This window comes from Lepisosteus platostomus, chromosome 4, assembly GCF_059453375.1.
Source record: "Lepisosteus platostomus isolate fLepPlt1 chromosome 4, fLepPlt1.hap1, whole genome shotgun sequence".
In the NCBI taxonomy this organism is placed as follows: domain Eukaryota; kingdom Metazoa; phylum Chordata; class Actinopteri; order Semionotiformes; family Lepisosteidae; genus Lepisosteus; species Lepisosteus platostomus.
This window is the reverse complement of record NC_142614.1, coordinates 70,455,070-70,482,195: the sequence shown is the minus strand read 5'-3', so window position 1 is coordinate 70,482,195 and position 27,126 is coordinate 70,455,070. Positions and strand designations below refer to the sequence as shown.

Genomic DNA, 27,126 nt, shown 5'->3' with positions numbered 1-27,126 from the left:
ATTCTGTGTGGGTTTGTGTTGCTGTTTTTGGCATAATGAGCAACCTTAACATAGAGTGAAATGGAAATTTCTACCATAATTTTTGGTTGAGTGCATCATTTTTTTAAATGAGCCAAATTAATTACATTATCTGGTAGAGTAGGCAATCTGGAGGTCAGATAAGTGGAAGGAAAGACATCTCCTATCCATGTGAGGGGTTACATCATGTTGTTTACTTAGCACAGAATATTCTATCACCCTCGTGTCTGTCCTTTTAAAACATGCATGAACTCAAAGATGCTTGGGCTTTAATAACTAAACATGTCTCATGGTCATTGTAGCCTCTGCATAGGAAGGCACTCCTGATTCTTGATGTTGAGCTCTCGAGCTGAAAGAGGAGGTGGCATTGGTGGGTGTGGGTGAACTCCATCACACTGATGAGAGCAAGTGGGACACCCACACGGTGGTTAAGATGTTTTTTTAAATTGTGATTCCTGGGGTAGACGGTTCCAAGTCCCTTCCTAGGTGGTTTTCCGATTCAGTACAAAAGATGTCCCAGTCCAAAAGGCACAAGACTGTTCTGGTCCAGATTGTTTAATTCTCTCCTGGCTTAAAGTTTTAAAATACCAAATGACAAAAATATGACATTTATGACATCATCCTCAAAAAGAAAACACGCCCACAAATAACAGACACGCAGGTCACAAACCAGGCAGTGTGTTGTTTCAGTCCGGTAGACTCTTCCTAAGGTCACAGTGTATAAAGCTGAAACAGTCACATAGCAATAAAGGTTTCCTCACGTTCTGGGAAAATCGGATATGGGGGAGTGATTTGTGGTGAGTCCCTGTCAGAGTCCTAAGGACATTGTCTCAGTTTGTTTCTCTTTTCTCTGTCCCACCTTACTTCCTCGTTTTCCCTGTTCCCGCCCTCTCCTTGCTCTTTTTTGGCCATTGTGTCACTTCCCACCCCTGTTTCAACCCCCAATTCACTCCCTTTCCCTCCTCACGCCTCTCCTTTCTCTCCCTCTCCGCCCCTCAGCTCCCTGCCCAGTAGCCATCCGAGCGGCAGCCACTCCTCGGCCTCGGGGCTGCCGTCCAGCTCGTCTCTCACGGTGAGTGTCTGCCCTGCTGGGACCGGCGCGCCTCTGTCCACGCTGCCCTGCTCTGCCAACTGGACGCGTTCTCATCCTCCTTTTCACGTTGCCGTTCTGCTGGGGATTTCCGCGTCCCACATAGTTGCCGTTTCTGCTGAGGAAGTGTAATTCCTACAGATTTAACTTGTCCTCCGCACCTGTAGTTTTGAGGTTTTGCACCCGTGCGGGAATGCTTTCCCGCGGTTTGTTGTTGTGCGTGGTTTACTCGCCGCTGGGAATTCTGCTCTGACCTCCTGTGTGTCGCTGTGTTTGCCAGTACACCGGCGGCGACAGCATGGGCTCCCTGCCTCCGGCCTCCGCCTCTGCCTTCTCCGCGCCCGTGGCCCCCGCCGCCCCCCCCAGCAGCGGGGCAGCCAGCGTGTCCAGCAGCCTCCACGCCCCGGGGGCCCTGGGGCTGGCCGGCAACGGGGTGTCCGTCCCCTCCGTCTCCCGCACCGCTCCTCTTCTCTCCTCCTCCTCCGGTAGGACCCCAGGCCCGCAGCCTCCCTCGCGCCACGCCGCACCCCCCCAGCCTCTCCCCGGCCGCGCGCTCTGAAAGAGTGGCCAGACCGAGCGGGGAGTCCTGTGGACTGCATGGGCAGGCTGAGGCACTCGCGAGCAGAGGCTCCCGTGTTCAGGGTGATAGTGTGCTGTACTGCTGTTGAACGCCTTCTGCTCTCTCCCAGGGGAACAGGCCTCTCTCTCGTCCTGGAGGCCCCCCCTGCCCTCTCAGACGACAGAACGTTATTGGGGATTATTGTTTTTATTTATAGGAATACTCCAAAGTTTGAATGGAAGTGGGCTTTGAATTGCAGTTGCAGTTTAACATTCATAGCTGCGTTTTGAGCGAGTTGCATTATTCAGTCTGTAACTTGTGTTATCCAATGTTTTTGTTCCTTTTTGATCAGGTTTATGAATACCAGTGGAGGGCCCTGTGAATATTGTGTGCTTTCTCATTCTAGGTGTAAAACATGCACACAGTGGTGTTAAATATTTGAACCAGCAGTAGATTCTTTGATTTTGTTTATTGCATTAAAGCAATTGTTACAGTATCATGATTGATGGTAGATGAGTGTTTGTATTTCTTAGAATTTCTTCTATAGGTACAGTAGCCCTCTGCCACAAAGAGCACTGATTGTTTTACTCAGTTTCTTGCCTAGCTCATTGTTATTTTTCTCTCATGTTGCGTGACACCTATGAGGAAAACCAGGTGTATTTTCAGATAACATAAGAATAGTTACAGACGAGAGGAGATCATTGACAAATCTGGCCCATTTAGAAGCTGGTTGCTTACTGATCCAAGATTCTCCTCCAGCTGTTTCTTGAAAGAATCCAGAGTACAAGTCTGGGTAGCTTGTCCCATACTTCAGAAACCATTTGGGTAAAGAATTCCCTTCTGTTCTCAGTTTTAAATTTATTTCCATTTCGTTTTCGCTTGTCTCCTGTGGTACATGTTTCACTTTTCATTTACAACTGACTCTTGCCTTTCAGAGCTTGGGATACTTGGATCAGGTCCCCTAATAATCTTCTCTGACCAAAACCAAAAATGTTCCGCTTTTTTCTCCTGTCGGTGGAAAACATTCTCTTAAGCCCAGGAACGCATCCACTTGCTCTTCTCTGGATTGCTTCCAGAACAGGGATATGTTTTCTATAACATGCTCACAGAAAACTGTGTTGATGAATCGCGACGCAAGGATTGTGCTCTGTTAGTTTGTGGAGTGCAGTGGGGGGTTGTCATACGAGGAGCATTGTGATTGATGTGTAGTGTTAAAGACTGCATCCTCTCCTGCAGGGAAGGCTCCCCCAAATCTGCCTCAGGGGGTCCCTCCGTTGCTGCCCAACCAGTACATTGTGGGTCCCGGGGGTCTTCTGCCTGCCTACCCGGTAAGGGTACTCTCCTGTTTTACAGTCAAACATCTCCTCTTTCACTGCTCGGCTGTACAGTGAAGTAACTCTGCAGAGTCCCGCCTTCTTAAAATGAACACACTCCTGTGATGTCTCTAGCCATAGTACTGAGTTAGTTTTGCCTTGCATGGCCTGATGCAGACGCTCGTCCGTTCACCGTTACAGTGGCGAAATGGAGCTCCGCAGTGGAAGTGGATGCTAGTCTGTGGTAGTCTGTTCATTTTAATATGAAGTGGCTGTGCATCATTACAGTTAAAAGATGTTTCAGTTTTCGTTGCAAAATAGATTTCTCATTGCTCTCACCTTAAATGTCATTAATTTTAATGTAATTTTATTGCTGTCATTAGTAGCAAATGTATTGCAGATTCTTCCCTTTAGAACAAAATCATTAATTTAATTTATACAGCAGTTCACCCCAAAGCATCTTAAAATGCTTGGGATGCAGAGTTCCCATAATGCAGGATTCACATAACTTAAGGAACGTAACTATGGCGTTATAGTAGGACTGACTCCTTGGCTGTGTAGTGCCAGCTGCAGAGCCACCAGTCCCGAAGCGCACAGTGTCGGAAAGTGTCCCAGGCCCAGCCTGTGGGCAGGAGCACAGCACGCCCCCAGTGGAACACGATGTGGATGTGGAGTGGTGGTGCTGGCCAGGTGTGACCAATGGCTGTGCTTGTGTGTTGTGTCTTAAAGCAGATCTATGGGTATGAGGACTTACAGATGCTGCAGTCCAGGCTGCCCATGGTAAGACTATTCTTTTTATCCTCATAATCTAGACTTGTTTCTGTGCAAGTTCAGCATGCGGGGCACTGGAATGGAAAACTCTAGCAGCTTATATTTTTTTTGCCTCAACAGACTGATGTACCTCCAAGAGAAATAGTAGTTGCACATTGTTTTCCAAATTCAATTGCCCAACTGAATGCACTGGCACGTACCTGGAAATGTTTTGAATCACCAGTTATTTTTTGCACCTGCCTGGTTTGGAATCTCCAGTTGTGTTTTTCACACAGCTCAGCTCGTGGGTGTGGGCCCTGTGGCTGCGGTCAGCTGTGCACCACTGATTAGGAAATCTTGTCACAGCTCAGCCTGCGCCTTTACTGTTTGAAACCTCTCCGCTGTCGTGTACCATCTCTGTTCCATACACATTCTGTTGCTGAAAGACAGACATGCACAGACATTGAGCTTTCAGTGCCTTCAAAGAATGCACTGTGCTTGATTGATACTCACTAACGAGGTTCGTTAATATCTTGCATAGGAGATGTTAGATGGTTTTAAGGTTAGCCTAAAATAAGTTGTTTTGCTGTATTGATTTTGCGTATTTCCCTAGCCCACCTCCTTCAGTCTCTCTTTGTCCGTCTTCCCTGCAGGATTACTACGGAATCACATTCCCAGGCCCCACACCAACACTAGCAGGGAGAGATGGGAGCCTAGCCAATAACCCTTACTCAGGTACTCTGCGCTGAGCTGGCTTCACAGAGCCTCCCACGCGCAGCATCGACAGCGGCGCTCTGTGCCTGACAGCACCGAGCACAAGACAGAGAGCTGACAGCACCACAGCACTTGCATTTCTGCAGGGCCTTATGCAGCTGCTGGGTGTAGAGATGCTTAAGAAACATACAGACTGGCGGATAATCTTGTGTGCACAGTTACTGCATTATCCGATCTTGGTGGCCATTTCCTTACCTCTCTTTGACATTCTCAAGCTTTTCCCACCTAGGTCACTCCACTCTACTGGTCCTATTCTCCATCTCTTCCTCTCCTGAGTGCTTTCCTGTTCTCACGTGCTCTTTCCATGTTAACACACGTTCCCCTTCCTTATCTCCACACTTCCCTTCTCCCACTTTCTTTCTTTTACCTTCTTCACCTCAAGCACTTGCTCCAGCTTTCCCTCCCTCTCGCTCTCGGCCTCTTGGTCTGCCCTTGTCTTCCTGGCTCCTGTTCGCTACATTCTGCCCTCACCCTCATCTCAGCCGTTATTTTCTCCAGCTTCCTCTCCTTCCTCCTCTCCCAGGCCTTGTAAAAAGTCCACAGAGAGAAAAGGGGAGACTGGCAACAGAATCCAGACCCTTTAAAATGTGTCCCGAACAATAGAGGTTTTACTGAAGTCTCTTGACTTCCCCCTCATCGTGCTGCTCGGATCAGGTTGTTACCTGTGTCTCTTCTTCCCGTGAGAGGATGTCACCCGAGGCCTCAGACTGCAGCTCCCTCCCCGTCTCTCCGCAGGTGAAGTGACGAAGTTCGGCAGGGGGGACTCGACCTCCCCAGCGCCGGCCACCAGCCTGGCCGCACAGCCTCCGCAGCCCCAGAGCCAGGCCCAGCAGACGCACCACAGCGGGCAGCAGGCCTTCCTCAACCCCGCGCTGCCCCCCGGGTACAGCTACACCGGCCTGCCATACTACCCGGGGGTGCCCGGCGTGCCCGGCGCCTTCCAGTACGGCCCCACCATGTTCGTGCCCCCTGCCTCTGCCAAGCAGCACGGCGTGGGGCTGAGCACCCCCTCCACCCCCTTCCAGCAGCCCAGCGGCTACAGTCAGCACGGCTACGGCTCAGGTAACGCCCGCGCATACTGGTCTCCAGTGCAAGGTTCTTAGGAGTGCTGTCTAAAATGGTATCTGGGCTTGGAGATCCCTCCGAGCCTCATGGCCAGCAACCCCAACTGAACCAGCAGCAATTTTTCCTTAGCGAAGCCTGCCTCGTCTCGGGCGGCGCTGGCGGTTTCTCAGCAGCTCGGCGATTGAGCTCCTGTGCAGATCACCTTTTTTAGGACCCCCAAAGAGTCAGCGTTGATTGAACGCTGTAAGAAATCATTTGGGCCGATCTCTTAACGCAGATGCCATATGGCTCATAGGCTGGCCAGAGTCATAGTCACCGAGTTCAGGTTCTTCAGGAAACGGTCAGGAAAGACCCATCACAGACGGCAATCGAGCTGATCCGCCTCTAAACTGAATGGGGAAATGGGCTGTCAGTTATGGATTTCTCTCTTTTGCACGGTTGCTGTTTTTCTTTTTTTTTTGGCACTCACCCTTTCCCTTTCCCGGTCTCACGTGCTCTCCTGTCTCTCACTCTTCCCCACCCTCACGCTCTCCCTCTCAGGTTACGATGATCTGACACAGGGGACGGCAGGAGGGGAGTACAGTAAAGGTGGCTACAGTGGCTCATCACAAGCACAAGCCAAATCTGCCGCCACTGGGCCGGGCAAAGGTGAGGGCCAGCGGCCACCCTGCCCTGCTGCTGCCACAGCACTGGGGCTGCCATGCCAGTCACGTCCTCCAGACGTCTTAAATTTAAAATCTGTTTTTTTTTTTCCCTACACTTAAACGGGACTCCGTTTCTCATGCTCTCCCCACCTGTGGTTTGGAGAACTGCAGCAGTTCCAGCTTGTAGCCTGATCTTGTCAGGTCGTACATGCGGAGCAGGGCTGGGCCTGGTCAGTTCTGGGATTGGAAACCTCCAGGCAAAACCCGGGTACTGCTTCTACCGCGAGTAGTGCTGTTGGACCGAGAGGTGGCACTCTTCCCTAGACCAGAATTTCCCAGGCCCAGTGTTCTCCAGTGTTGGGTTTGGGTATTGATGCACCGTCCCTTAGCTTGAGCAGTTATGGAGGTGCTGCCCCACTGCCTTTTGGAGATGTTAAACCAAGGTCCTGCCTACTTGGTCATTCCAAAATCCCTCTGCATCTTTTGGAAGAGTAAGGAAGTTGACCCTGGTGTCCTGTTTGAACACCACTCTGGGTTTGCACAATCTAGCTTTCCTAACGATCCTCCTTCATTCAGGTGGTAAAATTGTCCACCTGATCTGCTGTGGCAGTGGAGCCGCTGGCCAGTAATGGCTGCAGGGCTTCACTTGGATGCAGTGGTGGAAGACGTGGGTTCGATCCTATGTGTAAAGTGCTGTGGGATCCTTGGGGATAAGAAGTTCTAGATCAGTGCAGGCGAGGACTATTACTTGTGTGTCATGCAGCCAGGTTTGCTACTGCCTGCCGCCTCTTGCAGTGGCCTGGGGGGAGAGGAGTGCAACGCACACATCCTCTGAGACCTGCTTCACTTAGCTCGCGGTTTCCTTTTCTTCCACACCCTGAAAGGTCTTATTCTCTCCTCAGTGCACTGCCAGGCAGCCAGCCTCAATTGAAAGTGAACATCTGTCAGGGCTGCTTTTCCAGATTTCAACCCACCAGCAGATGTTAAGAGGTTTTTGAAGTTGAATCTGAGGCATTAGACCTTGATGAGTTCTCAGTCTTAGCCCGTGTCTGCTGCAATGAAGTACAGAGCCCTTAGGTGGAGCTTCATCACTCTCTCTCCTTGCCTCTTGACAGTAGATTGTTGAGATGTGTAGAGAGGCTGAACTAATAACCCACGTTGTCCGTGTTTGCCAGTAATGAGATTTGTGGTTAAAGTGAAGTTAATCTGGTTTATATTCTTTTCAACACTTGACAGCCATGTGGTGATTTGGATGTGCAGAAAGTTTTTTATGTTTTTAATCTTTTCAATCACCATGCTACTGTATTTGTATTCAGGTACATTTTTTATCATGATTTCATGACATAAAAGAATATAAAGTTCCTTAGCCCTCACGTCAAGATGGCCACAGTTGTCTCAAAATCCTTGTAGAACATTTAGTTTTGAACCTAACGAAATGGGTTTGCAGTTAAAGTGTATTTAAAAAGAGGTGCTTGTCAGTAAAATGTAATGATTTGTATGAGCAGTTCTGATTGTCGGATTACCGGTTTGTTTTCAGGTGTCTCAGTGGCATCCAATAACGCTGGAGTGCCAGACATCAGCGGCTCTGTTTACAACAAGACGCAGGTGAGTGTGGCTGTGCCCTGGGCACACATCTGACCCCTCAAGTGTCCAAGGAGCTGCATCGAACATTTCTGAAATGGTTTAGATTGCGGTTACTCTGTATTTAGCTGAATAATGGGAGAATGCAGTAGTAGTGGGTTGTAAAGTGCTTAAGAATAAAATGTGCATGCTGGTGTAGACAAAAGTTTAATGCCTTCAGTTATTTGCCAGGAGTCATTTGCTGACCAGCCCTGCTCTCTTTATGTAGCTCGAATTTGCATTCTTTGAGCACATCATCACTCCTGCTGCACACACACTTTCCCTGTTCCTGATCTGAGCTCTCTCCAGTTAAACATCTAGAACGTGCCTCACTGAGGAAAATGGTCAGGACAGTCAACAGATGTGATCATCCGTTACACAGCTCTCCAGTTTTATATTGGGCATGAAACCGAGTCGCGTGTGAAGTTAGTCCTAGGCCCGAACTGCGGTGTAACACAGATAGCTTTGCAGACAGGATTGGAATTCACAGTTGTACGTTTTTATTTTGGCTTCAAGATGGCAGCTCGACGATCTGTGAAAACCAAATTCTTGGTGTTCGTGGTCCAAAGCAACAGGTGCCACAAAAAACTAAAAGTCCGACTTTGTTATAGGCCCTGTGCGGCGAGACGAAGCCAAGGTGCTCCTCCCTCTCTTTTTAAAGTGTTGCCATATTCCAGCTCTCCTGTCGTGAGCCTTTCCCCGCAGCCCTCTGCGGGATCCTGTGACCCCGGGTCTGGCTTTGGGGTGCTGAGCCTCCCGTTTGTCTCGTCTCTCCCCCTCCAGTCCTTCGATAAGCAGGGTTTCCATGCAGGCACCCCTCCCCCCTTCAGCCTGCCCTCCGCGCTGGGCGGCGCGGGCCCCCTGAACCCCGGGGCGACCCCGGGGTATGCTCCGGCGCCTTTCCTTCACATCCTGCCCGCCCACCAGCAGCCTCACTCCCAGCTGCTGCACCACCACCTGCAGCAGGACAGCCAGGTAAGCTGTCCGCAGCTCCCCCGGCCGGCTGTGTGGGGATCGGGGGTCTGCAGGTAACGCCAAGGAGGAGTGAGGGATTGCAGTGTAGGGATGGGCACAGAAGAGCTGATAGAATACATAGAGGTGGCATTATAGTGACCGGACAGGTCAGAGCGAGGGTACAGGAATTAGGTTGATGGTGGTTGTGGAGACTAGCGCTTGTTTTGTTTTGTTTGAAATGGCGATCATCTCACGAGGTGCAGCAGTTCCTGACGAGTTTCTTGCAGTGGTAGGTCTGGGTGGGGGAGAGGCGGGGGTGTGGGGATGGGGTGGAGTTGGGGGCAGTATCGGCAGCCGCTCGTCGCCCGTGCCTTCTCTCACGCGCCTATCGCCCCCTGCAGGCCGGGACCACCCAGCGCAGCCAGTCCAACAGCTTGCAGCAGAAGAGCCAAACCAACAAATCCAGCTACGGCAGCTCCACTTACTGGGGCAACTGAGGCTGGGGTCATCCTTCTGTACCCCCTCCCCCCCCCCCTCCAGCCCCATAAAACTATGACTGGTCAGAGACGTCATCACCACACTCTCGTCAGTGGGAGATGAAGACAGAGTTTAGATGTGAAATGCCAACACCATCGTGGCTCTCCTTCACTTTTTCTTTTGCTGTCATTGTATGTAAAATATTTATGTATGTATTTATATATATATGTAATGGTAGAACCTGAAATGTGGTCTCTTCATTTTTGAAGGATGTTTTTTTGTCTTTTTTTGCAAATTGTAGGGAATATAAAAATACATAAGGAAAAAAATAATGGACCTAACTTATATATTAAATGGGGGGGAAGGAGCAAAATAAAAACAGAAATACCACAAGGCATACCTGAAATGTTTTTTTACGTAAGTATCCCATACCTGAAACTCTTTGAACTGAAGAATTCATGGTGTTATTCAAAATGCAAGCCCCCTTTTTTGTAACTTGGGTTTGTTTTGCCCAGTTTGCAGCTTGTAAAAGTAGTTTTCTTCTTGGGGTAGATGTGGAACTTCTTTCTGGTTTATCAGTTTGCAGTTTCCCCAGTTCCTGCACCTGACAGATCCTCTGACAGACCGAGAGAGTTACTGGCACGAGACTCTTCTGCCTGCGGTATTTTTTCTGCTCTTGAGGTTCTTATGGATTTTAAGGCCTTCAAGGTGAATTGAATTTTCTTGTAATTTGAGAGATGCCCGTGTGTGTTTTTCCGTTCTGTCATTTTCAAATGGTGTCCCTATTATTGTTTTTGAGTGTCCGCTCCTCAGATCGGCTGAGTCTTGTTTACTTAGTATTGAGGAGTATGTCCTGTACCTGCCTCCTTGTCTCCTGGCCTTTCAGACTCTTCTTCTTGAATATTTTTCAACGGAAAACCCTGATTTTGTTGCCTTCCTCCTCCATGACCCAAAACATGTTTTATTTTAAACCTGTCACCCATCAAATAAAGTTCTGAGCAGTTCAGAATGTGTATGTGGAATCTATTAACATCCCATATAGGCTTAGAGATGAATTCTCTTACCTTTCTATATCTTTGTTCACTGGTTCTTAGAATGCCTTTGTTTAAGCATTCATCTGGTTAGTTCTAGCTCTCATCATTCATGCCTTATTAATCGATATTCCATTTGCAATTCCCCAATATTTGGATACTGTTCCTAGAGAGCTGAAATTCTCGTTAGAGGGGGCTAAATAATTTTTCCTTATGTATGGCCCCGACAATGTAGTTTTAAGCTGATTTAACCCCTGTAGATCTCAGTATCATACATATTCACCCAATACTTTTCCAGTTTCTTAGAACCTGAGACTAATATCTATTGTAAAAGGCTTGATATATTGATTGTTTTTCTTTGGCAGTTTGTATTATTAATCCTTTTATTTTATCAAGTCATTACTCCCAGGATTACAGTTTTTACTGTTGTGCTTCAAGTGTCTTGTAACACTTTTCATTATTTTTTTTTGCTCATTTGCAAAATTCTCGTGTCTTCAATTTCAGTGTCTTTTTTCCAGATTCACCTGTCGCTCAGAATATTACTTTTGAGTTTTGGACACTAGTCCCTAAAGCCCTCCATTTTTATTTTTTTTCTTAATCGTTCCATTTAACCATTTTCAGACTTGTTTTGGAGGGATTGATTTGTTTTTAAAGTATAAGTTTTGGCTCAATCCACGTGTTGAGAGCTCACTGCTTGCAAGTATTGCCTTATTCCATTCATCTGCTTCATGGAAATTATAAACCCTCTTTATATGAGATTAAAAGTATACATCAAAGTGAGCGTATTAGGAACACTGTTTTGGTGGGTCTGTAAGCAGCTAGCAGGTGCCTTTACAAACTGGGTTAAGAAGCGAAGTGTTTGGAATCTTCCCCAGCTGAGGGCTTAATTACATGAAGTGACCTATTTATGAACTCAATTGCAGTAGTCATGATCTCTGTTACAGAGCTAGAGCACCTGTGTGATAGGGAATGTGGTTCATTTAGCAATCACCCTTTTTATTGACCTCCACAGTTCGGTAGAAATTGGGTGTGCTGCTCCACGCCGAGAACTAAAGAATAGGTGGGAAAATTCTGACTTTCCAAATTGGTTTTAAAAAAAGAAAAGATAAGGACCATATTACTCTTAGCTGTTGAAATAAAATTTTGAACAAAATTAAGAGTGCTAAAATGAGTGAGTGATCAGCATGTAGACCATTTTTTTTTCCTAGTTGATGTAAATGTCAGTTTCTTGCCTGGAAATGCAGTGTTGGACTACAGCATGCTGCTGGGTTGTCCTCCAAACACTGGCTGCCAATACACAATACCATAATACCATGTCCAAGAGCTTCAGAAAACTCCCATTTCGATTCGTACTGAACCCTGATCCTAAAGAGTTACTGTTGTCCCTTAACAACCTGACTCAGCCCATTCTTGTCTCGAATGGTCCAAAGGACCATTCTTTGGACCACAGATGGAGGTAAGAATGAGCTTATTGGACTCTCCCAAGATGAATGTTTTCCTTTCTGCAGAGTTCCCAATCCAACTCGGATAACAGCTGCATGAAAGGAGCTCTGAAACCCAGTGATACAGGCTTGGTACCACACAAAGCTTAAAGAGAAACCACAGTCCAGGTTTCTCAGAATGGTTATTAAATCTCCCTACCAAAATAAATTCATGCCACAATAGAATTATTTTTTCAAAGCACTGCAAGTCACCATAATGTTGCACTCCCCTGCTCTCCCTATGGGTGAGAGGGAAAGTTCCCACAAATTACATGATACAGCCCTTCCTGCTCTTGTCACTGTGATGTGCAAGTGAATAAGTACAGGTTGTGCAGTAGACATTTCACTGCAGAAGTGTTCCAGGATCTGCATTGCAGACTTAAGGTATTAATCTCCCAAAACAGGCTCAAAATTGTGAGCGATATTTCTATTGGATCAAAAGTTCATTCAGGTCACTAGACATTTTGTTGCCTCAATCTGAATTGCAGAAGATGGCACTGCACATACAGTACCTGGAAATTTAATCTGTGATGCAAATTGTGGGTTTAACAAATTATTGTGCATTTTACCTTCATTGTGGTTTGAAATGCACTCATCAATGCCAATTCTAACCCCAAAATATAAAAATGACATTGCGATCCCTTTAAGAGCCAAAATAGATTTAAGGAGAAAAGACATCCTGAAAACTGACCTCAACCTTGGCTGGAATGAATATTAGGAAGAAGGGGATCCTTGAGGGCGAGAATTAAGACCCACCACCTCTAATCCAGAATCTGAAGATGTTAGTAGTTTAGTGTACAGATCGGTATGCCATTACTAATACACTAGTTCGGGCTAAAATAGCACCTTAAAACTGTAGCACATATGTTCACTGTAGTCATCATTGGGAAGTACAAGGTTTGTGCAAATCATTTCTAAGAAGACCAACTGCCTAACCCCCACTCTCTGCTAAAATGACAGAACCATAGAACCAGCTTTAAGTCCTGGAACACAGAATAATACCATGTTTGTGTCTTCATGGTACTGGAACCAGATAATTGCATGCCTCAAGGTACTAAATAATATTAACCAAAATGGGAAACCATAAAAGGCAGCTTTTTAAAAGAATGACAGTAACCTGTTTGACTTAACAAGATGCAAGCCATTAGTTACAAGAGCCACAGACCAGCCTCAAACTTAACCGCAGTTAAAACAAGGCACCTGTACATGGGCACGAAATATGAATTGTGAAATTGAAGCATCTCTACATAGTCTATGAAGGTACTTCCATTTGTAGCTAGCAGTGCATCAGCTCCAATCCTGCAGCCTAGCTTCAATGGACAGATGAGACAGGATTTGTGTGGTAAAAGTTTATTATGAAAAACCGTACACCATGTGGCAGTGGACATTTCTTCCCCTGTCTGTACCACTTTAGCACATGTCCTACTTCCAAATACAGAAGAAACCAGCAGCCTGCAATCTCCTGCTGCTGGAAGAGATGAGCTGAGCTCACCTGCGCCTGTTAATGTCAGACACTCCTGGCAGCTGGGCACCTGCCTCAGCTGTTCATACAACATGTGATCTCTTTGCTGACAAACCTAAGCAAGTCCGAGCCAGAATTTTTACATGTGCATGCAGTACATGAAAAACAAGTATTTTCAATTTTTGTTGTTAGGCCAATCGCACGAAGAGTATGAGGGAGATCTAAAACGCTAAAAAGCACAAAATTCAATTCATTCACAAAAGACACTTCCAACACTTTGTGAAGAACGATTATTAACGGTACTCCATTAGGCAATTTTCTACAATTCATGGTGGCAATTAATCTTCATAACATTACCAACTGCGAACACCTTTAAACCTGCTGCTGCAGGAAAAAAAAAACACCCATCATTATGTAATGGCAGGAAAATTAACTGTTCGTATTCCGTTTAATACAGACCTTTACCAGCAAAGCCTTCCGTTAAAAAGACTTCTGAACCAGAACCAGTAAAGCTCTGGGAGCTGCCTGAAGAAGGTGCGGGACGGGCTGGACCCAGATGGAACATCTGGGGGTCTCAGGGGACGGGGGGGCAGTTGGCTCGTATGGACACCCCACACACAGGAGGAGAGTGAGCCATAGTGCCCTCAAAAACCCAAATTGCCCCAATGCGTTTTAGGTACTTCAAATTACCGCTGCCACTCCTTGTCATGTCCATTACACACACTGCTTTACTCTGGTAACAATTCTTCAGAAGCCATCATACCTGCAACTCAGCGGCCTACAGAACTGCTCAGTCTACTGTCTTTTGCTAGCTGTCAAACGATTAATTGAAGCTATCCTTTAACTGCTCAATCAACTCCACAAGTTTAACCACCTTTGCATGATCCGAGCAGCGGAGCTCTGTGCTGATGCGGGACCGCGGAGACCCGAGGGACGAGGAACTCTACAGTCCCACTGTTCGAGACCACTGCTCCAAGGCAAGATCTGATCAAGGCACTGGCTGCATACGTTCTTCTCAAACCAGGCCCACAGGCTGGAGGCAAAAAAAACACATTTAATCCCGGATAACTCCACACATCCCAGGCCCCGGAGCAGGTGACCTCCCTGCACACTGCCCACCAGTCCAGGACGGTCCGACTCACAGCTGCAGGACCGCTGGCGCCTCCTTCAGACCCAGCGACCTACAGCAGAAACCTCAGACCTCATTCACTTCAGTCAGTCAAGACCTGAGGAGGGATGGGCTCAGAGCTGACCACCCCCCTTCTCCACTGAAGGAGGGACAACACTTTCAGGCAGTGTCACCAAGCCAACAGCCAGCAGACGGGTTTGAAATATTTTTTTTCCTTCTTACAGTAACAAAAAGTCCAGCTGACAGAAATATGGTAACTGACCGACGCAAACAGGTTCATATTCAAAGATCAACATTTTGAAGTAAGTTTGTAATTCAGCAACTTTACCCAGCTCCTCCGTTTAAAACAGGAGTCGCTTCCCAGGAACGCTTCTGAAGAAAAGCCTGGGAATCCAGCCACTTCTCCCCGGAACAAACTTAAAAACAGCTTCTTAAGGCATGTGGATGAGGACTGCTTCAGACTCGCCGGGTCTTTCCTGCCCCGACTCAAAACCAAGGATCTTAGAAGCAAGCGAGACCAAGAGAATGAATATAAAAAATACTGTACAGTACTACGAGCCAAGAAATGTCAAGTCTCTGAGGACGGCACATGGTAGATATCATTCATCCTCCTCGGCTTTGCTCTTTTTCTTTTTCTTCTTTTTCTTGTCTGTCTGTGGAGTCTCGGGCTCAACCACCTCCTGCACCTCCTCTTCCTCCTCCAGAGCCTCACTCTTCCTCTTCTTCTTTTTCTTCTTGGCAGGAGCCACGTCCTCCTCTGCCCCATTCTCCGATGGCTCCTCTTCCACCAGCTGCTTCTGCTTCTTCTTCTTCACCACCGTCTCGGGCTCCCCGTTCTCCTGGGGAGAGGAGGGCAGTGTCGTTACACTGAAAACTACACAAGCCTCAAGCTGTGCCCCGAGCCCAGGAACAAAATGAAGTGACGCATTAGCTGGGCTTTACAACTTCCCAGAAAATTCATCTCCAGACACTGTGTAGAGACAACCCCAGCGAGCCAACGCACAAAGGGTTAAACCCTTCACAGCACCTGACTTCAGTGAAAGGACCCTGGGCTCCTGCTGGATCAGACTCATTGCATTGCCTGCTTTTATCCCCACAGTGAGGTCACTGTAGGGGACACTGTGGTTCAAGTAACCCGGCCCCAGTTAAGATCTTAATACCAAACATCCCTTACCTGTCCCACTGCAGAATCCTGAAAGCCAACACCCTAGTGTGTAATGAGCTACTCATTCCATAGTGCAAATCAGCTGGTTATACTACAGATCTAAAGTGAGAACAGTAAGGTTTGCTTTTTAATCACATCCAATGCAGATCTACACCTAATGTTGCAAACCAGAGCTGTACAGCAAGGTGGGAGTGTGGGGTCAGGAAGTCTTTAAAACCTCCAGCAGGTGATCAGAGGCCCACTGTGGCCTAAATTTAAAGAGTCCGCAATGAGAGGTCAGAGCTTCGTGTTCTTTAGTTCTGTAACGAAGCAATGGTGCTTTAATTTAGAGTTTTATCACTAACCCAGACACTGGATGATACCCAACATGTTCTAGTTGACAACACTTCAGGGAACAAGAGGTTTCAGGACATCAAGGCATCCAGGAGCACTTGACCTCTGCAGAAAACACAGCAGTACCACCAGAGCTCTCACCTCTCCATTAGTCTTGGCCTTCTTCGCCTTCGTTTCCTCCTCAACTTCCTCATCTGCTGCAGCAGCCAGAGCCTCCAGCTTCCTCTTCTCCCTCTTCTTGCGCTTCCTCTCCTTCTTCTCCAGCTTTCGCTTGATCTCGGCAGCCACCTCCGTCGCCTGCAACGAACGGGGAGCAGAGGGTCAGGGACATCAGGGATGGGAAAATCAGATGGGGACGAAAAGCATGTGTAGCGAGACTAAGGCAGGGCAATTCAGACCAGTTACAGTCTCCATAGCCTTGATTCTGTCTGCCCACCACGATCAACACTCCTACTTTTCAACTCCTGGCCTTCCACAAAAGGGACTCCTGCACCCCCCTTTATTCCTGCCAACTTGGATGTCTGGAGCACCTGGCTAAGAGACAAGTGCCAGAGCAATCTCATTTCCCCAGCTGCTGAACATGCACAACCATCTTGAAGACCTGCCAAGGTCAGGAAATGGTACAACTGGAGGATCTTGCAGCGTCTTCATCACTCTGTGAAGAGCACAGCTGACCTTCCCTCGCCCGCTGCTCCTCCTCACGCCTGTGCCTCACATGCAGCTCAGCCCAGGGGAAGCCCTGCTGTGTCAGGCTCATTAAATCAGTTTGTACCCCCATGTGTTTGTCGGGGTAAGCGAGTCATCACCCACAGCACTGCAGGCTCCCCTCTCTGGGCGCGCGAGCCCAAGGCGCCACTTTGAGCTCTGAGCCGATATACCGATCTCAGTCAGAACTTTGCCCCAGTGTGATCGCCAAGCGTGCGCAGTTCCTGGTTTAGACGTTTCTGGGGTGCAAGCGATTTAAAAGGGACTCCAGCTCCCCCGTACCTCCTTCACGGCCTCCTTCATGACATCCAGGTTCTTGCGTGGGGCGTCTCCAGTCTCGTAGAACGACAGCCGCTCCTCCACCTGGTCACGCAGTTTGTCCCCGAACACGCTGGTGGGAACCTCTGGCAGGCACACACACAAACGAGGTCAGTAACGATCCCAGAACGCAACAGCGCAGCAGCGGACAGAAAGCCACACGCAGCAGCTGGGATGGACACTAGCCTCCTGGCGAGGGCGGGCCCATCTGTGCACAGACTTTGCTCAGTGTAAAGATTATCAACATCCACCAGAGGTGGGATACTGCTGACGAAAAATTGAGCATCATTGCTAAAGTCTGCAGAGCCCTATTGTCTTTAATGACATGCCTGCCTGCAGCACAAAACAGGCTTTGAATGGAAGAGGGAACCACAAGGTGCTCAACTAGTACACAAACGGGAGCTGCTTCTTGACTTGGGTGATACTTGCACGTTCTAGTGAAGCAAACCAACCTTTTAAGACACTAGATATGGTTCGGTTCTACCGCAGGAATAAGCCTAGAGCTTGCAGTATGGAGATCTGTGGGAGAAGCTGTGACTACAATTAAACACTACTCCTTGAATACAAGGAAACACTGGACATGCTGCCTCCACTTATTCTCAATACACCTGCACCGGCAAGTCCGTCCAATTAACCCGAACCTTTATTTTAAATGGCCGTCACGAGAAAATGCCTTTCCATTTAAATTTTGAAATGCAATTAGACCAAGCCGCGTCGGTGCGCTCCGCCCACACCCCCCCCACTCACCGGAGAAGCAGTCGATGCGGGAGGCGATGGTGCACTTGTTGGCCAGGTAGCGGGAGATGCGCCCCTTGTTCTTGGCTGCAGCGCGGCCGATGAACGTGGAGTGGAATATGAGGCCGTACTTCGGCGTGTTTCCCCGAGTCTTCAGGGCTCTGGAGGCAAAAGAGCACAGGGCCCTCTGAGCACACCTGCCCCTGGGCATCACCTTTACACTCTCACGGAGGAGCGCCGGCAAGGCAGCTTACTCAGGAGCCCACATAACACTCCTTTTCACAGGGACTCAAGCATCACAGTGCAACGTGTTCATCAGGGCTGCCTTTTTATAGTTTAACTTCCTGCTTTCCCAGTGTGTGCGCTGCCTTCTCTCCCTCATGTGTACGCGTGTTAGTGTCTCACTCTCCCAGTGCGTGCACTGCCTTCTCTCCCTCAGGTGTGCGTGTGTGTTAGCGTTTCACTTTCTTAGTGCGCGCACTGCCTTCTCTCCCTCAGGTGCGTGTGTGCATGTGTTAGTCTCACTCTCTTAGTGCGTGCGCTGCCTTCTCTCCCTCAGGTGCGTGCGTGCATGTGTCAGTCTCACTCTCTTAGTGCGTGCGCTGCCTTCTCTCCCTCAGGTGCGTGCGTGCATGTGTCAGTCTCACTCTCTTAGTGCGTGCGCTGCCTTCTCTCCCTCAGGTGCGTGCGTGCATGTGTCAGTCTCCCTCTCTTAGTGCGTGCGCTGCCTTCTCTCCCTCAGGTGCGTGCGTGCATGTGTTAGTGTCTCACTCTCCCAGTGTGTGTGCTGCCTCCTCTCCCTCAGGTGCGTGTGTTAGTGTCTCACTCTCCCTCAGGTGTGTGTGCATTACTGTCTCACTCTCCAGTCTGCAGTAACCTCACTCTTTCAGATTAGCCTTCAGCCCCACTCGTCCGTGGCACCCCAGCCTGGCCTGTCTCACTCTCCGTACCCATCATGCTCCTCTCTCACACAGCGCCTGGTGGCTGCTCAGTAGGCGGGGGCGTGGGACGATCACGCGGGCGCCAGGCTCGCTGGCAACCCGTCACTCCACACGGCCCCAGAGGCCTGCCATCACCACAGCCACGCCCTGGCAGTACCTGAACAGGGCCTTCTCCGCGCCCAGGATCTGCACCGTGGAGGCCGGGTACTTCGCCAGGTTGGTCAAGCTGCCCGCGTGAGATATCAGACGAGCGCCCACCTGCCAGAGGAAAGGACAGTGGAGAGGACTGAGAAATGCAGAAGGACAATAATAAGAATAATTCATCACACTTATATAGCGCTTTTCTGGACACTCCACTCAAAGCGCTTTACAGGTAATGGGGATCCCAACCACCACCACCAGTGTGCAGCCCCACCTGGGTGATGCAACAGCAGCCATAGTGCGCCAGAACGCTCCCCACACATCAGCTATCGGTATGGAGGAGAACAGTGATGAGGCCAGTTCAGAAATGGGGATTATTAGGAGGCCATGATTGGTAAGGGCCAATGGGAAACTTGGCCAGGATGCCGGGGTTACACTCCTATTCTTTTTGAGAAACACCCTGGGATTTTTAATGACCACAGTCAGGACCTCAGTTTTATGTCTTATCCGAAGGACAGCGTCTTTTAACAGTACTCTATCCCTGTCACTCTACTGGGGCATTAGGACCCACCACAGACCGCAGGGTGAGCGCCCCCTGCTGGCCCCACTAATACCTCTTCCAGCAGCAACCTTAGTTTTCCCCCAGCAGGTACTGACCAGGCTCTCACTGCTGAGCTTCAGTGGGCTGCCAGTTGTGAGTTGCAGGGCGATCAAGTGTTTTAAAGCTTTCATTTAGAGCTTTGCATGCTTCCTGCGATTTCTGGGGCTTCCATCACAAATACAATTTAAGTGCTGTGCCCTGCATCGCAAATTTTGTTCTACAACAAACTCTTCCCTAAAACATGGCGGATCAATGAGAGATACTGGTTTCCTCCTGAATTACAACTCAACTCCAATTAGCAAAAAGACCTTCAACCTCCAATGAGAGAGCTGAAGTGGGCAAGCAGACCGGGTTAAAGAAAAAGGACTAGCGCTCTGTGAGAAGGGTACATCAGCATCCTTGGTCCGTCATCACAGCGAGTCAGTGGATTGACAGATTTCAAGTATCACATCACATGTGCCCTCAGACAGGGGAATGTATAACAGCTAAAACAGGTCTGCGACACCTGTGTCAGCCTGGCCATGGAAACAACCCGTGACAAAATGCTATTAATCCAAGAGAGAGGCCCATGCCTTGAGAATAACATGCGGGAAAGGGCTTGTACTAGAAGAAAAGCCAACACTCGCATGGGGCCTGACCCGTGAGGAAAGGTGCTCCAGCAGTTCCCACTGCCGCAGCTCAGAACAAGGGACTCGCAAGCCAGGATTCAAACTGACTTCTGGAATGCAGAGAAAGTGCAACTACTGGGCCATACAGCAGTACACAAAGCAGTGATCAATCCAGGGCATTGAAAGGGAAAACCCATCCTCATGCGAGGTAAGTATTAGTAAACCATGTGCCGTTAGTTCACGTGTAACTGCACAGGTAGTATAGTACCGGTATGCAACCACAGCTGGAGCACCAGAGAGGACAGTATCGGGAGAGTCGCCCGGGAAGAGTGACGTACCACATCGCCGATGAGCGCCGCCAGGTTAGGGGCAACCTGGCTCATCTTGGAGCGAAGGTACTCCTGCAGCCCCTTCCTGTACTCGGCCAGCGAGATGACCCGATTGGAGAAGCTCTCGATGTTGATGAGGTCGATGGGGGAAATGTCCATCCCTGAGAGAAGCGAAACGAGAGCTCAGCACCCATCAGCAGGACAGAACACAGCAGGCCTGGTAATCTATGCGAATTACAGAAAGGATTAAACCACAAAACAAGCCTCCAGGAAATATTTCAGGGGAGATGATCATTACTGAACCTGAAAGCGGGTCCACCAACCCTGCAAGAAAAGCTCACAACAGACTTTCCTCACCGAGAATCAAAAAGGTATGCGGCAAGACTAAGGACACATCAGAATCATGTCTGTCAGTCACGGAGAAAATCAGTGGATTGACAGATTTCAGGAAATAACATCCCTTATGTCCTCCTCCTGCAAGAGCAGCATGTACACGGGCCGCACGAAGCGTGTTCAGCGCTGCCCCGAGGTACTCTGGGTACTGACCCATGGAACTCCGCGAGGCCTCCAGGATAGCCTGGGCCTTGGCGCTGTCCATCACCACCTCCTCCAGCGCCTCCAGGCTCTCCTCACTCAGCTCCTTCCTGTTGCCGATGAGCCGGGCCAGGCGGCAGTACGTGGAGTTGTCGGTCACGATCTTGATCAGCTCTGGAAAGTGATACCCATACCACTCCCTGCACGGTTCAAAAGGGAGTCAGGACAAAAAAATAAACGGGTGCAAAAACTAGCGCAGTAATCTCCTGTCCTCAAGGTGCAAAGGGGGGGCATGCGCCTCTCTACATCATGTGGTCCACAATATTAAAGTCATTACCAATTAATCTCCTTCACAGGTCTCTCAGCTGCTTCAAAAATGTATTGATACACTAAGCATAGCAACGCCGAACAACGCAAAAAAAATACTACTCACGTGAGAGCCTGCAACGGGCTCTCGCAACAATCCGAGACTGACAAATGCAGCTGATCCCAGAAAGGAGCACGCCCCCACCCACCCGTGTGAAACAAGTCCTGCAGGCCTGGAGCGCGGAGGCCAGGCCTCCTCAGGAAGGAGGTGTACCCCTCCCCCCCCAGGAGAGGCCAGGAAGAGTCCTGCTCCGTGTGGGGGGGGGCGCGGGAGTCTCGCTTTTCCTCCTCTTCCTATACAGACAGCGCTGGAGGGACACTGGCTGTGGTAAGCACTGGGAGGGCATCGGGGGGCAGAGTTGAGACCAGCACACGAGCACACGCCCGGCCATTCCAACCCCGCCTCCCCCTGCATCTGCACGAATCGGACATCTCAACGATTTAAACCTGGACAAATGGCGTCAACCCGAGAAGCTAGAAAGAAATCAGAGCCCGTGGCCCAGTTACAGCCTAACATATTTCAACATTTCCCCCAAACAGGGTAAGGCCTCTGGGAAAATCAGAAACAACCCCTTCCTAGTCTCACTGGCTCCTCTGCCCAGGGAGGCGGACACCGACCTGACGCGCATGGCGAAGGTGTTGATGTCCTTGTCCAGCTGGTCCAGCAGGGCGATGGACTGGATGATCATGTTGTCGGCCTTGTTGACGTTGAACTTGACCTTGGCCCGCGAGTAGCTGTGGCCCAGGCCCAGCTGGGCCTTGGAGGCGGACTGGGCGGTCAGACCCTTGACCAGGGCGTGGAAGTGCAGCCGGACCCCTGGAGGCACAAGAGCCAGAAACGGCGGCCGTGGGGCCATGAGCAAGAGAGAGCAGCAAGGAGAAGGGCTGATGTGCACAGGAGGAAAGGGGTCTTATCCAGCACCGCTGACACAGCACAGCCCTGCCCGAATGTTCAGTTTTTCAGTATGAAGGCATCAGTGGGATCAGTATGATTGGAACATCACCACAAATCAGGCAGTCTACGTTCTACAGCACAGGCTACGCTGTACTGGAGCACTAGAGACCAAGCACCAAGCTTTTAAATGCTGCATCTGCTCCTGTGAGGCTGTACGAAGATAAGACTGTCCAGGAAATCTCACCTCTGAGGATCTCGGCCACAACCCCCCCGGCCTGGCAGGACAGCCCCAGCTCCTCCTGCAGCGCTGCCCCAATCTTGGCATCCGCCACCCCCAGGACAACCTTCTTCTTCTTGCCAGCAGCCGGTAGGCTGGTCTCTAGCAGCAGCTTCAGGTCAGCGTGCACCACGCCTGCACAGGAACATGGGGGCACAGTGAGGAAACTCGCTTCTGGATAGACCAGGCACGCACACACACACACAGAAGAGGCACAGTGAGGAAACTCGCTTCTGGATAGACCAGGCACGCACACACACACACAGAAGAGGCACAGTGAGGAAACTCGCTTCTGGATAGACGAGGCACGCACACACACACAGAAGAGGCACAGTGAGGAAACTCGCTTCTGGATAGACCAGGCACGCACACACACACACACACACAGAAGAGGCACAGTGAGGAAACTCGCTTCTGGATAAACCAGGCACGCACACACACACACACACACAGAAGAGGCACAGTGAGGAAACTCGCTTCTGGATAGACCAGGCACGCACACACACACACACAGAAGAGGCACAGTGAGGAAACTCGCTTCTGGATAGACCAGGCACGCACACACACACACAGAAGAGGCACAGTGAGGAAACTCGCTTCTGGATAGACGAGGCACGCACACACACACACAGAAGAGGCACAGTGAGGAAACTCGCTTCTGGATAGACGAGGCACGCACACACACACAGAAGAGGCACAGTGAGGAAACTCGCTTCTGGATAGACGAGGCACGCACACACACACAGAAGAGGCACAGTGAGGAAACTCGCTTCTGGATAGACCAGGCACGCACACACATACACACACAGAAGAGGCACAGTGAGGAAACGGGGGTCCCACATTAAAAAAAAAACAGCCCATATGTTCAGCTTTGTAGTTTTGACATCACGCGGTCATCAGGGGATTGACAGATTACAGAAACATCACCACATCTGGGCACGGACTCTCCCCGCCCCGCCCCTCGCCGCCTTCAAGTCTCCCTGATCACTCTCACACGGCACTCCCCGCCTCACCCTCAGAGATGGCGTTGATGTTCTCCAGTGCCGCCTGGGCCGACTTGAAAGGAGAGAAAGCCGCCAGCTTCACCACAGTGCTGAACTTCCCCAGATTCAGCACACTCTCCTCCACCTGGTGACGGAAAACACACGTGCAAACATCTCGGAATTTAAAACCGCAAGTCACACAAGCCCTGGGAACTCAGCACGCTGTACAGGGGGCTCTCAGCTGCTGGATCCTTAATTGTGAACATTAAAAGCCCGACGCCGAATACTTTAGAACACCAGGGATGCTAAAATTGACCGCAAACATTAACCTTCTACTTTAAGTGCTTTATAAATCTGAAATTCTACCCAACACCTCTGCCCCACACCCCCCATGAGTCATGCAGTAAGCAGTTATGGTAAAAACCACAAGCAACATTTTCTGCACAGAACAAGGGTATGTGTCTGACTACAGCGCAGAGCTGCACTGCAGTGGTCTCTAGCCCATGGATAATGACAGTCTCAGGCTACACGTGGAGGACAAACACCCTCACCCGAGTGTCATTATGATTGGGGCGGGGTCAAAGGGCAGGGCCTCACCTGGGGCAGCAGCATGCCGATCTCCTCCACCTCCTTGACGGCGAACAGCGCGTACCCCGCCGCATGTTCGAACAGCACGTGTAGCAGCACCTGCGGAGAGAGGGCCGGGGGTGAGGCCACACGCCACGGGCCAGCAGGCAGCAGCAGCAGCAGCACCGGTGTCCCGGCTCCGTCCGAGCTCCTGACGTCTCCCTGCACTCGCTGGAACAAGCAGGTCTGGCGCCCCCTTCTGACCCGCCAGCGCATCTCCCAGCTGGGCTGCGAACCTCAGTGTGAATCACCTCCCCTCTATATTCAGACGCACCCTGGAAATAACGAAGTGCAAGACCAGCCTGCTCCACATTACACCACGCAGCAGCGTGCCTTTAAAACCCCCGTCTCTGCTTTGCTTGTCCGGTGAAGAGCTTGGAGATGAAAAGCACTGTAAGGGCAGCGACAGCCGCTGCCTATCTGTACAGGAGGGCACGCAGAGGCCTAGACAAGCCGCAGGATTGAGCTGTAATTCATGGTAACAGATCTCAGGGAGAGTCCCCCAACACAAACTATCGGTATTATCCGACACCTTGGTGTACTACAGAGCCAAGACACGATCCACATCAAAAGAGACCGGGACAAAAAGCGGAAGAACTACTGATTAACATAAGAACAAAAAACTACAAATGCGTGTTCATGCTGCGTGTTAACGGGACTCACCCCCTTCCTCGTGATATCAGAGGTACTGCAGAAAGGAAGGCTATTTTGCCATTCAAGTAGGGAGCCGTGTCAGCATGCGCAGGCTGCAGAAGAACAAGGCAAAGGTTGTTCCCTTCTGAAAAGAGAAGATCGATTCACCGCGGAGCCACCAAAGAAGGCTCCACAGCCGAAACGTAACTTCTCTTTTCAGCAGCAAATAACCCTTTACTTGTTCCCATTTTGTCATTTCCCAGTAGAACCGCGGTCGCCAGGGGGCACTGCGCTTTTAGTCCAACAACAGCGAGGTTTTTCCAGCGTAAAAAAGAAAAGCGTGAACTATTTCATTCTGTAAGGCCTCTCTCATGGCCGACCCGCGCCGGAACCACGTGGGTCCGGCATCACGGCGTGCTCAACCCCCGCACTCAGACCCCGGGAAAGAGGCTTGAATTCTGACTGTCGGGATAGACGCCACGAACACTCCGCGGTTCATTTGTTTATTTTTTTGGGGGGGGAAGAGAGGAATTGGACCAGAAACTCGCCCCTGGAGGCGCTTCAGAGGAAACCGATCGGGCCTGCGTCGCCACGTGCGCGCCCCGCTCCCCCACACCACGTGGCGACGGGCCGGAGGCCCGCGCCAGGAACCCCCCGCCCCCCGCAACAAGCGCCTCGTGTTGCGTACCCCACGTCCTTCTCCAGCCCTGACGGGCCCAGGATGGTGCAGCAGCAGCCCCGCCACCGCCGCTCCCGAGCGAGAGCGCAACACGTGGGCCGGCGCCAGCTCCGAGCACGAGCCGGGCTCCAGAGCGCGCGCGGTGCAGGGGTTTTAACTGCGGCTCTTTCCCAGCACTGTGACTTCCCCGGCCCGTTCCCCGCGTCAGATATCGTTTTCTGTTGCTGGGGCCTAGCTGCAGCCCCGAGCAGCTGTGAGCTAGCATGCAACTAACCGAAGATCTGCAGAAATCTGATAAAAAATATTGATTTTTTCCCATCCATATGTAACTTTCCACAGATACAGCTATTTCATACTACTTATTACACCGCTACCGAGTACTGCTTTGCAACAGCAACACCCTGACTGGGGCCACTGTTCCAGACTGCGTGTGACCCGCATCTCCGCCGGCTACGTCTAAAGAGCCAGAAAACGTATTTTTCCTCAGTTCCTTCGCACAAGCAATACCCCCCACTGTATTCCCTCACTGAAAAGCACCTGCTGACTCGGTCTGCACAGTGAAGTTATTTTCTTCCCCACACGTGCCGTCTTACCATTGCTGTTCCCTCGGCGCAGCTCCGTCCTCTCGTGCTGCCTGTTCTCCTTCCCAAGGTGCTCTGCGCGCCGCCCCACCTCGCTTTCGTGCCCGAGCCCGCCCCCTGGCTCTTCGAAGTATCGCGAGAACAAGAGCTGGGGGGGGAGGGGGGGGGGTGGAGAGATGGGTTTCCATGGCGCCACCTGCTGTGCGTTTACCGTCACATCCTTTCGCCCTGACTGAGGAACGAGATTTTGGACAGATACTATGCTAAAAATTAGAAGATATGCAACACTAAAAAAAAACACGCACCTGGTTGAAATTCCACCAGGACGCCGGTCTCTTTCTGCAGTCTTAATTCTGAAAGACAACTGAAAGTCACACACACACACAGCAAAGCATACAGATGCACAAAACGTATTTCCCTGCAGCTCCAATTCGTGTGTTGATTGGTGTGTTTGTAGACTGCCTACTGCCAATAATAATAATAATAATAATAATAATAATAATAATAATAATAATAATAGTAATAATAAAGTAATTGCTAGCTCTCAGCACAGGGGCTCAATGCCCACCCTGGGGTGCTGTCTGTCTGGGGTTCATATGTTCTCCTCGTGTTCATGTGGGGTTTCCTCCAGGTGCTCCGGTTTCCTTCCACTGTCCAAAGCCATGCTGGCAGGTGACTGGACGTCCAGGACACTTGTCCGCGGTGTGTGTGGGCGTAAGCCTGGACTCGTGGCTGACGGCGTGTGGGAGTGAGTCCCTGCTGCAGACACAGCTGTCACCCCTCGCGTGACCAACTCTGCCCCCGTTACTCCCCCTGCCTGGGAGCAGGAGCTGTGACGCACTAGTGTTTATCCAGGGGAGGGCGAGCCGTGTGCTGTCTGATCACTTCACGCCTGGGAAACAGGATAAGATCTGATCTGATCTGATGAGCCTCTGTGTGGCTTGATTGTTCCTCGCGATCCCACGGCTTTCTAGACGAATGCAATCACTGCATGTTCTGTTTCATTGGGTAAACACCTGGCCTGCTGGCTGGGGGCACCCACCCCTGTCCTCACAGGCCACTGTCCCGCAGGTTAGAGAGACCCTCAAACCCAACTTCTTAAGGACAAAGAGAGGCTCCAGTGCCTCCAATTAAGCAATTAATGAGTTCAATTTGGTCATTTTTATTTATTTTATTTTGTATTACTGTACGTATTCTAATTTTTTATCTATCCTGATGTCTGTTAGTTTTGCTTGTTTTGGGCTGCTGTAACACATCAATTTCCCTTTGGGATCAATAAAGTCTTATCTGTCTCTTAAGATGTCAAGG

The 27,126-nt window shown here is 50.1% G+C and overlaps 2 protein-coding genes and 1 non-coding gene across 6 annotated transcripts in view; 1 reads left to right on the top strand and 2 right to left on the bottom strand.

Annotated features, from left to right (window-relative positions):
* ubap2a (ubiquitin associated protein 2a) overlaps positions 1-10,273 on the top strand; it is a 47,469-nt gene extending 37,196 nt beyond the window's left edge. For both annotated transcript variants that reach the window (XM_088630523.1, XM_088630522.1), the window contains exons 18-27: positions 1,018-1,090; positions 1,389-1,593; positions 2,904-2,995; positions 3,710-3,760; positions 4,384-4,465; positions 5,240-5,566; positions 6,110-6,217; positions 7,751-7,818; positions 8,617-8,808; positions 9,189-10,273. In XM_088630523.1, the coding sequence (XP_088486649.1) occupies positions 1,018-1,090; positions 1,389-1,593; positions 2,904-2,995; positions 3,710-3,760; positions 4,384-4,465; positions 5,240-5,566; positions 6,110-6,217; positions 7,751-7,818; positions 8,617-8,808; positions 9,189-9,284 (1,294 nt within the window). In that variant the 3' untranslated portion in view covers positions 9,285-10,273. The remainder of the gene's footprint in view (positions 1-1,017; positions 1,091-1,388; positions 1,594-2,903; positions 2,996-3,709; positions 3,761-4,383; positions 4,466-5,239; positions 5,567-6,109; positions 6,218-7,750; positions 7,819-8,616; positions 8,809-9,188) is intronic.
* A 2,837-nt stretch (positions 10,274-13,110) lies between these two features.
* nop56 (NOP56 ribonucleoprotein homolog) lies at positions 13,111-26,448 on the bottom strand. Of its 3 annotated transcripts, XM_088630526.1 has the most exons (14): positions 26,387-26,448; positions 26,124-26,171; positions 25,831-25,966; positions 23,896-23,985; positions 23,329-23,443; positions 22,283-22,450; positions 21,762-21,960; positions 20,790-20,977; positions 20,253-20,404; positions 18,722-18,822; positions 17,636-17,784; positions 16,853-16,974; positions 16,007-16,162; positions 13,111-15,206 (listed from the first exon to the last, which is right to left on the bottom strand). In XM_088630526.1, the coding sequence occupies exons 1-14, from the start codon at positions 26,431-26,433 to the stop codon at positions 14,967-14,969; spliced, it is 1,911 nt and encodes a 636-aa protein (XP_088486652.1). In that variant the 5' UTR covers positions 26,434-26,448; the 3' UTR covers positions 13,111-14,966. The 3 variants fall into 3 exon arrangements, with proteins under 3 accessions (XP_088486652.1, XP_088486650.1, XP_088486651.1); XM_088630524.1 differs by having other exon boundaries at positions 25,775-26,171; XM_088630525.1 differs by having other exon boundaries at positions 13,111-15,203; positions 25,775-26,171.
* LOC148673728 (small nucleolar RNA SNORD57) lies at positions 16,610-16,676 on the bottom strand. The gene has a single exon (XR_015936239.1). It is a non-coding gene; the product is annotated as a small nucleolar RNA SNORD57 (small nucleolar RNA).
* Positions 26,449-27,126: the final 678 nt, after the last annotated feature.